Here is an 11,977-nt window from a genome sequence, read left to right on the forward strand (position 1 = left end):
CGCCCAGCCTTGCTGTTACATATTCTAAATACATTCTCCATAAATTGATTAGACTATTTGCCTAATCCATGAAGATGAATTAGTCTTCGAAGTACTTTTTTAAAAACTTGCAGCTCAAATTAAAATAGTATTAATTCAAAAGGAAACAGTTATATTGCATAAATCTATATCATAGTATGAAATCTCACTCTTATGTAGAGAAGAGTCTAAGTAAATTATTTCCAGAATTAAAGAGTAAGTCTAGATGTATACGGTACTTAATAAAACATTTAACTTATAGAATTTTAACATTTAATTTTCATTAATGTTACTTTTGCAGATGGAAGAAAAACAATATTAATATGTTACTATTAATCTTAGGCAAAAGCCATTTATTTGCAAGTCTTAATGTCCAGCTTAAACCAGAATTCCATGATAAATTAGATTACATTAGAAGGGGCACACGGCTACTTAGCAACTGATGGAAGGTGGAAATGCTTTTTTGTTTTTTTATTTCAGTCTTTCTCATTGAAGTATTAAGTCATATATATATATATATATTTTAAGATGGAGTATTGCTCTGTTGCCCAGCCTGCAGTGCAATGGTGCAATTTCAGCTCACTGCAACCTGTGCCTTCTAGGTTCAAGCGATTCTTCTGCCTCAGCCTCCTGAGTAGCTGGGATTACAGGCACCCGCCATTATGCTCAGTTAATTATTGTATTTTTAGTAGAGATGGGGTTTCACCATGTTAGCCAGGCTGGTCTTAAACTCCTGACTTCAGGTGATCTGCCCGCCTCAGCCTCCCAGAGTGCTGGGATTACAGGCGTGAGCCACCACGCCAAGCCAAGTCTCAAATATATTTAACACATGGTGTTTTCTATGTCCCACATACCCAAATGCAAAGGATGATACAATTGAATGCACAATTTTCTTAATCTTGCTGCTGCAAAAAGAAGTAAAAATAAAATTAATCAGATTTCTTCTAACATATATGGTAAATTTAACCAAAAAACAAAGGCCTTTATAAATACAATTTTAAAAGAAAATTATTCAGAAGTTGTATAACAAAATGCTTTTTACTAATAGCTAAAATTTTATTCTTTCTGCTCCATGACTATTTTACTTTGCTATCCAGAATATATGCGAATAAGACAGTAAACTTTGGATGTTTAGTAACATTTCCATTGCATGCAAAGCCCCAACCCCAACTTTATGGCAATACTAAACTTAAACTTGTGGTCATCTACTCAGGGAGTATAGCATGAAGACAGAAAAGGGTGGTAGAAGAGAACTGTATTTTAGTGCCAGCCTGGGCAAGTCATCAAACTTTGGCCAGATCTCAGTTTCCACCACAATAAAATAAGGTATTTCAGGAATGAGCATAGGGAGTAAATGATACTCTTGTCATCTCTTCAAACTAGACACCTAGTAAACAGACACACATTTGAGGTTGCAAATGAACTTCAGAGGTAAGACATTTTAGTAAGATATACTTCAAAGGAGAAACACCCGAAAGACTGGGCTCCTTCCATTAATCAAAGGAAGGAGAACCTGTTTGATGGAGCCTCCAATAATGCCTCATTTTACCTTGTGGCTGGAGACAAGGTAGCTGATGAGGAACAATTGTTTTGTCCTACTGAAGCCTCGTGTGTTGAAGGCTCTTTAGAAGGAGAAGCCTCCAACACAGGAGGCTTCAGTAGGAGAAGTCTTCAGAAAGTTTCTGTCATACTGAAGCCTCCAACACAAGACTTAAGTTCCACCCCGAGAGCCATGAATCCTAAGACAATGCTCACAGCCTGTGCCTAAGACTGGAGAACAAAGAGGGCAGATACTGAGCAGAACTGGGGCACTGCCAAAATTGGCCTTTGACATGAACAGACGTTTCTCAAAAGAAGACATACATGTGGCCAACAAGCATATGAAGAAAAGCTCAATATCACAGATTAGAGAAATGCACATTGAAACCACAATGAGATACCATTTCACACCAGTCAGAATGGCTATTACTAAAGAGTCAGAAAATAACAGATGCTGGCAAGGTTACAGAGAAAAGGGAACACTTATACATTGTTGGTGGGAGTGTAAATTAGTTCAACCATCATAAAAAGCAGTATGGCAATACCTTGAAGAGCTAAAAGCAGAACTACTATTTGACTGAGCAATCCCATTACTGAGCATATACCCAGAGGAATATAAATCATTCTACTATAAAGATACATGCATATGAATGTTCACTGCAGCACTATTTACAATAGCAAAAACATGGAATCAACCTAGGTAACCATCAATGACAGACTGGATAAAGAAAATGTGGTACATATATACCATGGAATACTATGCAGCCATAATAAAAGAATGAGGTCATGTCTTTTGTGGGAACATGGATGGAGCTGGAGGCTATTATCCTTAGCAAACTAGTGCAGAAACAGAAAACCAAATACTGAATGTCGTCACCTATCAGTGGTAGCTAAATCATAAGGACTTATGAACACAAAGAAAGAAATAGACACTGAGGTCTGCTTAAGTGGGGAGGGTAGGAGGAGAGAGAGGAGCAGAGAAGGTAACTATTTGGGTACTGAGCTTAATACCTGGATGATGAAATAATATGTGAAAAAAAAAAAACCTCCCTGACATATGTTTACTTATGTAACAAACCTCTCATGTACCTCCAAACCTAAAATAAAAGTTAAAAAAAAAAATCGGCCTTTGCTGAATGATGTTAGGTTAACCTGTGATAAAGGAAATCCCCAATTCTTCTAATTTTCCCCTCTCCACCTGGACCCACCACCTCTGCCCAGGCTTGGAGAATTAAGGCTGATGTAGATGGAGGATCAATTGGCCAAAAGAGGTGAATTCTCTCCTCAAGTTGCCATTCTCTTACTACAAGACCCTCTGATCCCACGCAGTCTACTGGATATGTGGGTATCAAGGAAATATAAATCTGAACTCACTTGACAATGTCACCATACAGAACCAAGCCTGACAGATTACGAAGGCATGAAGGAGTGGCTTGGGTGGCTTTAGCCCCTTAATCTGTTTCAGTGTCCACTGAAACTATACCAAATAAATATACAATTGAGATGTTTTTGGTTAAAAAAAAGTGTGCTATGTAAATGCAGTTTCAAGCAGTTATGTGTAGAGTTTGCAGGGAAATAACTATGACTCAATAAATCCACATCCAGGAAAAGTACTTTTCACACTCGGGAGCAATAGACAGACACTCCAACGTGCAGCAACTCGAAGCATAGCCTCCATGTACCTTTCCTAAAACAATTACTCAAAGGGCTTGAGTCAGCTGAGCAATGAATCAAAATGAAGAACATAGAAATAAGGAAGATGACTTACTGAGAAAAGATGGTACATAATATAAACTCAGAATTAGGTAAGTCTAAATAATAATTGTTAATGTAGCATAAAAATGTAGCAGGTGAAAATGTAAATAAATGATTCTAAAAGTAAAGATAAATCATATAAAATCATGAATAATAGTATTGATTTGAATTTTTAGGCATTCTTACACTAGGATTCAAGGTGTGGAAGAAGATAGAAGTAAAGGCAGGTTGCATTTCTTATCTTTCACAGGTACAAGTCCAATTTTATTCTCGATATTGATGGAGAAAAGTGGCATAAATTCAACTTCAGTTTGTAAATACCCACCTTGCTTGTCCTTGTAATTTTCTGCCTTTTCACATTCAAATACCACCAGTAACTCTTCACCAATCATGGTTGTCTTTCCTGCCCCTCAGATAGGGCTAAGTAACTACAGACCTAAGGCAGGGCCTCCATACAATCTGATGGTGGGTTTATCTTTGGGGCAGTAGCCTCCTGTGGTAACAGACAGAGAGACCAGGGGTCTGTTAGCTTTGTTCTTTTCTGTTGAGAGCTCCTCAGCTCTCTGCCCACTGTTACCTCCTCCTTGCTGCAAATAGGACTGTTGCCTCTTTTGGCTCACTCTAGTAGAGTGTCATACAATATACACATTCTCATATTTTCCTAAGGTTTCAGGGTGCTGCTAAATAAAAGGGTGACCAATGGAATAGGAATAAGAAGCATTCCTCTTAAGACCTATTCCTCTTTTATCCAACTAGATCAAAGAAAGAAAGGTAACTACAGATACTACAGTAATAAGACTTTAGAAAACAGTATCTAAAACACTCTGTATTGTTATGGATACTCCAGACAATGAACTTCCCAAATCTGAATCTCCCTTTTCTACATGTATGCTTTTGTGTGTGTCTATGTGTGTATTTACATATATATGTTTACATCTAGCTTTTTATTTACTTAAACCTCAAATTTTGTTGACAGTCCCTTCATGTGTTACCTGTTGTCATTTCACTGAAGGCAGTGCTGATGGAGCAAAAAGGTACATAGACATATAGTGAATTTCTCTTTTTTGACACTATTAGCAAATACATTTTTTGTACCAAAAGAAGATTTTCTATAAATATGAAGTACGTACATATATAATAAGTGAGGGTATGCAAATACTACCACATAAGCCCAGTAAGTAAAGTCCAACAATTAACAAAGACTCATTTATCAATGGTCAATTCATCAGAGATTAAACTATATATAAATTAAACCTATGTACATATTAGAAATACATTTTAGCCAGGTGCGGTGGCTCATGACTGTAATCCCAGCACTTTGGGAGGCCGAGGCGGGCAGATCATGAGGTCAGGAGTTCAAGACCAGCCTGGCCAATATAGTGAAACCCTGCTCCTACGAATAATACAAAAAATTAGTCAGACATGGTGGCACGTGACTGCAGTCCCAGCTACTCAGGAGGCTGAGGCAGGAGAATCACTTGAACCTGGGAAGTGGAGGTTGCAATGAGACGAGATCGCGCCACTGCGCTCCAGCTTGGACAACAGTGAGACTTCATCTCAAAAAATAATAATAATAATAATAGAAATACATTTTAATTTGCCCATGCCTCCAATGTCCTATAAAATAAATTCTTTTAAAGATTTACTTATTGGCTTAAAAATCAATACTACACACAAAACTCACATACTATTGCTTCATGAGCAACTACAGAATTCTCACCTAGATGTTTCCTTAATCAGCCACTGATTAAACACAATCCTTTTATTCCTTCTGTAAAATCTCATTCATTTTTGCAAATTTTCTTGAGCATTACACTATAATTAACTTGAATCAGGTTTTCCATATTACTTACACCTTTATGATTTATTTCCAGGAGAGGTTTTCACATGACTGGGAAAACCCTTCATCACCTCCTTCCCTTCATTGATCATGCTTGTCTTTCCTGCCCATGAAACACAGTGAAGTACCTGTGCACCTAAGGAAAGCGGCATCCAGCGAGGTGGTGGGTTTGAGTTGGGTCTGGGCACCAACCTCACACGTGGATAGAGCTCTTGAGGGTGTGGGACAAGTCCACATTCCATTAGCTCCATTCTTTTTTTCCCAGGGCTTCACTACTCCTTATTGGCCGCCATCTCCTCCATGTTGCAAATAGGATTCTCTCCTTTCTTGGCACACTATGGCAGGGTCTCAAACTCAGGAAACCCAAATCCCTTAAAAAATTGCCCACCAGAAATTGAGGGTGACAAATACACTAACAGGAAGAAGGGGCTCTCCTGTGAACTGACTTCCTCATACAACTCCATCAAAAAAGGATGCGGTTACCTACAAATGCTACAGTGAGAAGAACTGGAAACCCTGTTAAAAACACTCCGTATGGCCACGCAGGCTCCGGAGAGTCAATTCCACAAATGTCCATCTGTCTCCATGTTTTGTGTTTCCATTGTGCGCATGGGTTTGTTTGTGTAAATGTGTTGACAGAAGTGAGTACGGATGGAGATAGATGGATCTATTTGTGTATGTGCGTGTGTGTGTGTATAGCTCTATGCACACTTATGCATACATGTGTCTTTATGGATTTATAACTCACCTTTTACTGATAGGTGACACCAGGGCTGCTCCTTTACATTCACTGCTGTGTGGGCTAGAGGATGATAAAAGAATACAGTCAGCTAGGAGACACGATTCTAAATTCACTTTTTTGGAAAAATTAGCTTTTATTACTCTAGATAGAAACCAATTAATTTCTGTCAGGAAATCTGAGTCCCATAAAAAAACTAAGGGTGACAAATACACTAACAGGAGGAAGCAACTCTCCTATGACCTGCTCCTCTTTATACAACTCCACCAAAGAAAGATGCAAAGTTACTAGCAAATGCTACAATGAGAAGAATTGGAAACTCCATTAAAAAAAAAAAATCTATATGCCCAGACAGGCTCCTGAGAATAAGTTCCACAAATGTCCATCTCTTTTCTCCTTGTTCTAAGTTTCCACCATGTGCATGGATTAATTTGTGTACGTGTGTTGAAGAGAAGTGTGGATGGATGGATGGATGGATGGATGGATGGATGGATATATTTGCTCATGTGCCTGTGTGTGTTTATAGTTCTATACACACTTATGCTGATGGATATCTTTATTTAACCATTTACTACTTACATATCATTCGTAAGTGTCTCCTCGGTTGCTCCTTTAAATTCATTTGTCTGTGGACTAGCAGATGATAAAAGAATACAGTCAGATAGGAGGCATAATTCTGAAGTTATATTTTGGAAAAAATACCTTTCATTACTCTAGACAGAAAGCAATTAATTTCTGACTATTCATGTGTATAGCACTATTGGAACATGGAATGTCTTTTTTCTTTATTAGAAATGAGGATTTATATGACAACAACCAAAATCATAGCCTGGGGAAAATAGTAATGCTTCGCAACTTAAGTAAACCCCTTTATTATGACCTCAGTCCCAATGTGTGACAGACTTTGTGGTGACAGTAATTTCAAACTCAACTCAGTTTGTAGGTAGTCAGCCCTCTTATTCCATTCAATGTTCTGCTTCAAAGGCCGTCCATTAGCTCCTTACCTTCACCCAGCATGATGGTTTCTCTAGTCCCACAAAAAGGGTCAGGTAATTAGAGGTCTGACACAGGAGCGCAATCCAAATAGGATGGTGATTTGAGGTTTGGAGCTCCAGCCTCCGTGGTGGCAGAGTTCTGGAGGGTGGAGAACAACTCCAAGGCTCTTAGCTCTGTTGCTTTCTGCTGAGGGCTTCACAGTGCCCTGAGCACTCCTACCTCCTCCTTGCTCCAAACAGGATTCTCTCTTCCCTTGGCCCACTCTGGCATGTCTCACACACCGAAAATCAGAGTTTCCAAGGCATTTGACTGCTACTAACAAATGGTGAAAAGACAGTAACAGACAGAAGCCTCTCTCTATAATGTTTCTTTTTTCCTAAACAACTGTAAAAATGTGGAAGTTATGTATATATGATACAGTGAGATGATAAAGAAACTGTGTCAAAGACATTCTCTATTATTGTGAGCACTTCTGACAGTGAGTCCCACTAATCTCAGTCTCTTTCTCTGTCACTGTTTTGTGTGTGTGTGTGTGTGTGTGTGTGTGTGTGTGTACATTTTTTTTTGTGACAAAGTTTTGCTCCTGCTGCCCAGAGTGGAATGCAGTGGCATGGTCTCAGCTCACTGGAACGTGCACCTTCCCATGTTCAAGCGATTCTCCTGCCTCAGCCTCCCGAGCAGCTGGGATTAGAGGCGCCTGCCACCACAGCTGGCTAGTTGTTGCAATTTTAGTAGAGACAGGGTTTCACTATGTTTGCCAGCCTGGTCTTGAACTCCTGACCTCAGGGTATCTGCCTGCCTTGGCCTCCCAAAGTGCTCAGATTATAGGTGTGAACCACTGCACCTGGCCATGTGTACATTTTTTATAACTCACTGGTCATTGGGGCTTCTCTCAATGGTGACTCCTTCCAAGGCATTTGAATTGGGACTGTAGAGGACAAATATGGTCAGAGTCAGACACAATGCGTAATTCCAAGGTTTTGCAACAAATAGCCAGTTATTCTATGCGTTATTCCTCAGTTACACTGTAATTATTCACATGTATGTACATCACTAAATTGACCTAGGATGGCATTTGCTTTTTATTAGAAATGAGGTTTTATATGCCAACAGTGAGTATCTTAGGCTGTGAACATAGCGATGCATCCAGATTAAGTAAGGGCATCTACACCTCGATGTGTAACAGCATTTTTGGAGAGCATTTAATTCCAGTTCAAATTAAGTTTGTAAGTTCCCCTTCTTATAATCCCATCTACGTTTCTCATTCCCTATCACTTCCAATCACCTCCTCACCTTTCACCCATCCTAATAGTCTTTCCTGACCAAGAGTTGTGGCCAAGTAGCTACAGGCCTCAAGCAAGGGCTCCATCCCATGTGAGGGTGGGTATGGGCCAAGGCAGTCAGCCTCACATAAAGGCAGAGCTCAGGAGGGTGTGAAATAATTCCAGGGTTTTTAGCTCTGCTCTTTTTCTTCACAGGGATTTCTCTGAGCTTTATCCACTCTTATCTCCTTCTCGCTCCAAGCAGGATTCACTTTTCCCTTCGTCCACACTACTAGTACAGTCTCATTCTCACAGAAAGGAAATGTGACAAACACTAACATAAAAACCTCCCTCTATGAATTCCTCCCCATTTTCCTATCTCAATCCAAAAAAACAAAAGAATATTCCATACAAAGCTCATTCTGAGAGGACTCTAGAAATAGTTTCCAGGGAACTCCTTGTTCCCATGGATGCTTGTGACAGTCAATAGCCCAACTCAATCTCTCTTGTATGAATGCATGTATGTATGTGTTTGTATATGCATAGATACATGTATAACTGTATTCCTTTATATCACATGTTGCACTGGCCAGCCTACTAGAAGATACTCCCAATTCACACCTAGGGCAGTACCAAATAACTTAAAATGTACATACTAAGACAACATGTAACTTCCTAAACTTAACGTTTTCAGTTCAAAATAGTTCCAATTGTTTTGTTTTGTTTGTTTTTTGTTTTGTTGTTGTTATTGTTTGTTTTTTGTGACAGAGTCTTGCTCTGTCACCCAAGCCAGAGTACAGTGCCACGATCTTGGCTCACTGCAGCCTCTGCCTCCCAGGCTCAAGCAATTCTCCTGCCTCAGCCTCCCGAGTAGCAGGGACTACTGGTGCCGCCACCATGCCAGGCTCATTTTGTATTTTTAATAGAGATGGGCTTTCACCAAGTTGGCCAGACTGGACTTGAACTCCTGATCTCATTATCCACCCGCCCTGGCCTCCCAAAGTGCTGGGACTACAGGCCTGAGCCACCGCGCCTGACCTACCAACTACTTTCAACCTGTAAACTGCCTTACCCTTACAGAAGTCATGTGTGTATTTGGTTCTTTGGAATCTGCCATGCCATTTACCCTACACATCATACTTTATATGATTGCAGCACATCCTTTACACCTATCTGAGACTCACTGACTCAAGAGTTCACCAAAACTCGCTACCACTGGAGCTGGCCAATGCACGACAACCATTTGTGGGTGAATTTCTTTTAAATTCAACTCCACTGTGTAGGCATTCCTCCCTCTAATCCCATCTATGGCCCACTGCCTGGATCTCTCTGTCACCTCTTTCCTTTCACCCATCGTGCTAGTCTTTCCTGTCCAGGAGACACAGGCAAGTAGCTGTGGGCCTAAGGAAGGGCTGCATCCAATGAGGTGCTATGCTTGCGTTTGTGTTGAAGCACCAACCTCATATGTTGACAGAGCTCTGGAGTGTGAGGGACAAGTCCATGCTCCATTGGCTCCATTCTTTTCTTCCCAGGGCTTCACTGCTCCTTGTCAGCTGCTATCTCCTCCATGTTGCAGACAGGATTTTCTCCTCCCTTCTGTCAATCTCACAGGCTCTCAAACTCAGGAAATCTGAGTCCTATAAGAAGCTGCTTACTAGGAACTAAGGGTGACAAATACATTAACAGGAAGCAGCAGCTCTCCTGTGACCTGCTCCTTTCTATATGACTCCATTAGAAAAGGATGCAATGTTACCTACAAAGGCTATGATGAGAAGAATTCGAAACCCTGTTAAAAACCACTCTCTATGGCCATGCAGGCTTCTCAGAATAAACTCCACAAATGTCCGTCCACCTGTCTCCTTGTTGTATGTTTCCATTGTGTGCATGGGTTGCTAGTGGATGTGTGCTGAGAGAAGTGTGTATGGATGGACGCATGGATGGATGGATGGATATATTTGTTTATGTGCCTGTGTGTGTGAAAACTTCTATGCTCACTTATAATTACATAAATAAAGACACACGTATGCATAACTCACCTTTCATGGATACATGCCTCCGGGTTCGTGCCTGATAATTCATTTGTGGGTGGACTGGAGGATGATAAAAGAACACAGACAGGAGACACAACTCGAAATTCACTTTTCTGATAAAACTCGCTTTCATTACTCTTTCCACAAACCAGTTAAGTTCTGACTATTCATGTGTATAGCACTATTTGGTTCTGAAATGTCATTTTTTATTAGAAAGGAGAATTTATACGATGGCAACCAACATCTTAGGCTGTGGAAAATAGTAATGCTTCCAGATTTAAATAAACCTCTTTGTTATGACCTCAGTCCCAATGTGTGGCAGCCTTTGTGGTGACAGTTATTTCAAACTAAACTTTTGTGTGGAGGTAGTCGGCCCTCTTATTCCACTAAATATGCTGCCTCAAAGGCTCTCCATTACTTCTTTACTTGATCGTCTGTCTTGGTCCACAAGTAGGGTAAAGTAACTGCAGGTCTGAGTCAAGGACACAATCCAATATGATGGTGTTTGGGGTTTGGAGTATCACCCTGGATTGTGGCAGAGTTCTGCAGGCTCAAAAACATTTCTAGGGTTGTTAGCTTTTTTCTCTTCTTCGGAGGTCTTCACTACTCTCTGTCCCCTGTTATCCTTTTCTGTTTCCAAAGAGGATTCTCTGCTGTCCTCAGCCATCGTAGTGAGGTCTCACATATAGGCAGTCTGAAAATTATTTTTGATTGTTACTCAGAGTATCAAACAGACTAGTAAGAAAAATCATCCTTCTTATTATGTGGTCATCTTTTATCTAAATTCATTCAAGAAGGCATAAAGGCACCTTCGTATCCTATAGTGAGATCATGTAGACACGTGTAAAAGTTTTTTGTTTTTCCATTAATGCCCTTGAATCTTCCCTAATCTCAACCTTTATATTTCTCTGCAGTACCTGTGGGTGCACCCTTGATTTCATATGAATCCATATAGGTTTATATAAATGGTATATAATTGTTTCCTCCTATGCCCATATATCCTTATATCTATATTGATTGATTTCTGTCTCACAGTTCATTGATAGCTCCATTCCGGGGTAGTGATTTGAATTTAGACTTGGCAGTGCTACAGAATTTAAACATATATATACATATAGGACCATATATATATATATATATATATATAGTCCAACACCAATATGACATCTTAGACTTCACTTTCTGGTTTGAATTACTCACAGGTGATGTTTAGTTGCTACAATTGAATGAAGCACAAAGTAAGCATTTGGTGGTTTACTTTAATTCAAATTCAGCTGCAGTTTCTATGTACAAATCCCTTTGACTTCATCTCATTTCCTGATACTAAAATCCCTGCATCAGTGCCTTGTTTTCACCATCATAGGTGTCTTCTCTGCTCTCACACAGGGTCAAGAAACTGCTCCGTACCATGTGATGATGGGTGTGGGCTTGTAGTGTTAGCCTCACATGGTGGTAGAGCTCTGGGTGTGAGGAACCCTGCCAGGCCATTAGCTCTGTTATTTTCCCTAACGACTCCACTGCTCCCTGCCCACTGCTACTTGCTCATTGCTCTGCATAGGATTTTCTTCCCTTGGCCCACTCTAGTATGTCTCATACACAGGAAATCTGACTTTCCTAAGTATGTGCCTGCTACTAAGGGTGACAAGACAATAACAAGAAGTTTCCGCCGGACGCGGTGGCTCAAGCCTGTAATCCCAGCACTTTGGGAGGCCGAGACGGGCAGATCACGAGGTCAGGAGATCGAGACCATTCTGGCTAAACCGGTGAAACCCTGTCTCTACTAAAAAATACAAAAAAA

General features: G+C 40.2%; 1 protein-coding gene across 1 annotated transcript in view; it reads right to left on the reverse strand.

The window, feature by feature from the left end:
* Positions 1–10,846, reverse strand: part of LOC105536452 (phosphatidylinositol 3,4,5-trisphosphate 3-phosphatase TPTE2-like) — a 40,046-nt gene extending 29,200 nt beyond the window's left edge. The window contains 6 exon segments of the mRNA XM_011975864.1: positions 5,901–5,954; positions 6,471–6,524; positions 7,762–7,815; positions 10,186–10,264; positions 10,267–10,316; positions 10,704–10,846. Of these exon segments, the coding sequence (XP_011831254.1) occupies positions 5,901–5,954; positions 6,471–6,524; positions 7,762–7,815; positions 10,186–10,264; positions 10,267–10,316; positions 10,704–10,846 (434 nt within the window).
* Positions 10,847–11,977: the final 1,131 nt, after the last annotated feature.

This window comes from Mandrillus leucophaeus, unplaced genomic scaffold (assembly GCF_000951045.1).
Source record: "Mandrillus leucophaeus isolate KB7577 unplaced genomic scaffold, Mleu.le_1.0 Scaffold1011, whole genome shotgun sequence".
In the NCBI taxonomy this organism is placed as follows: Eukaryota; Metazoa; Chordata; class Mammalia; order Primates; family Cercopithecidae; genus Mandrillus; species Mandrillus leucophaeus.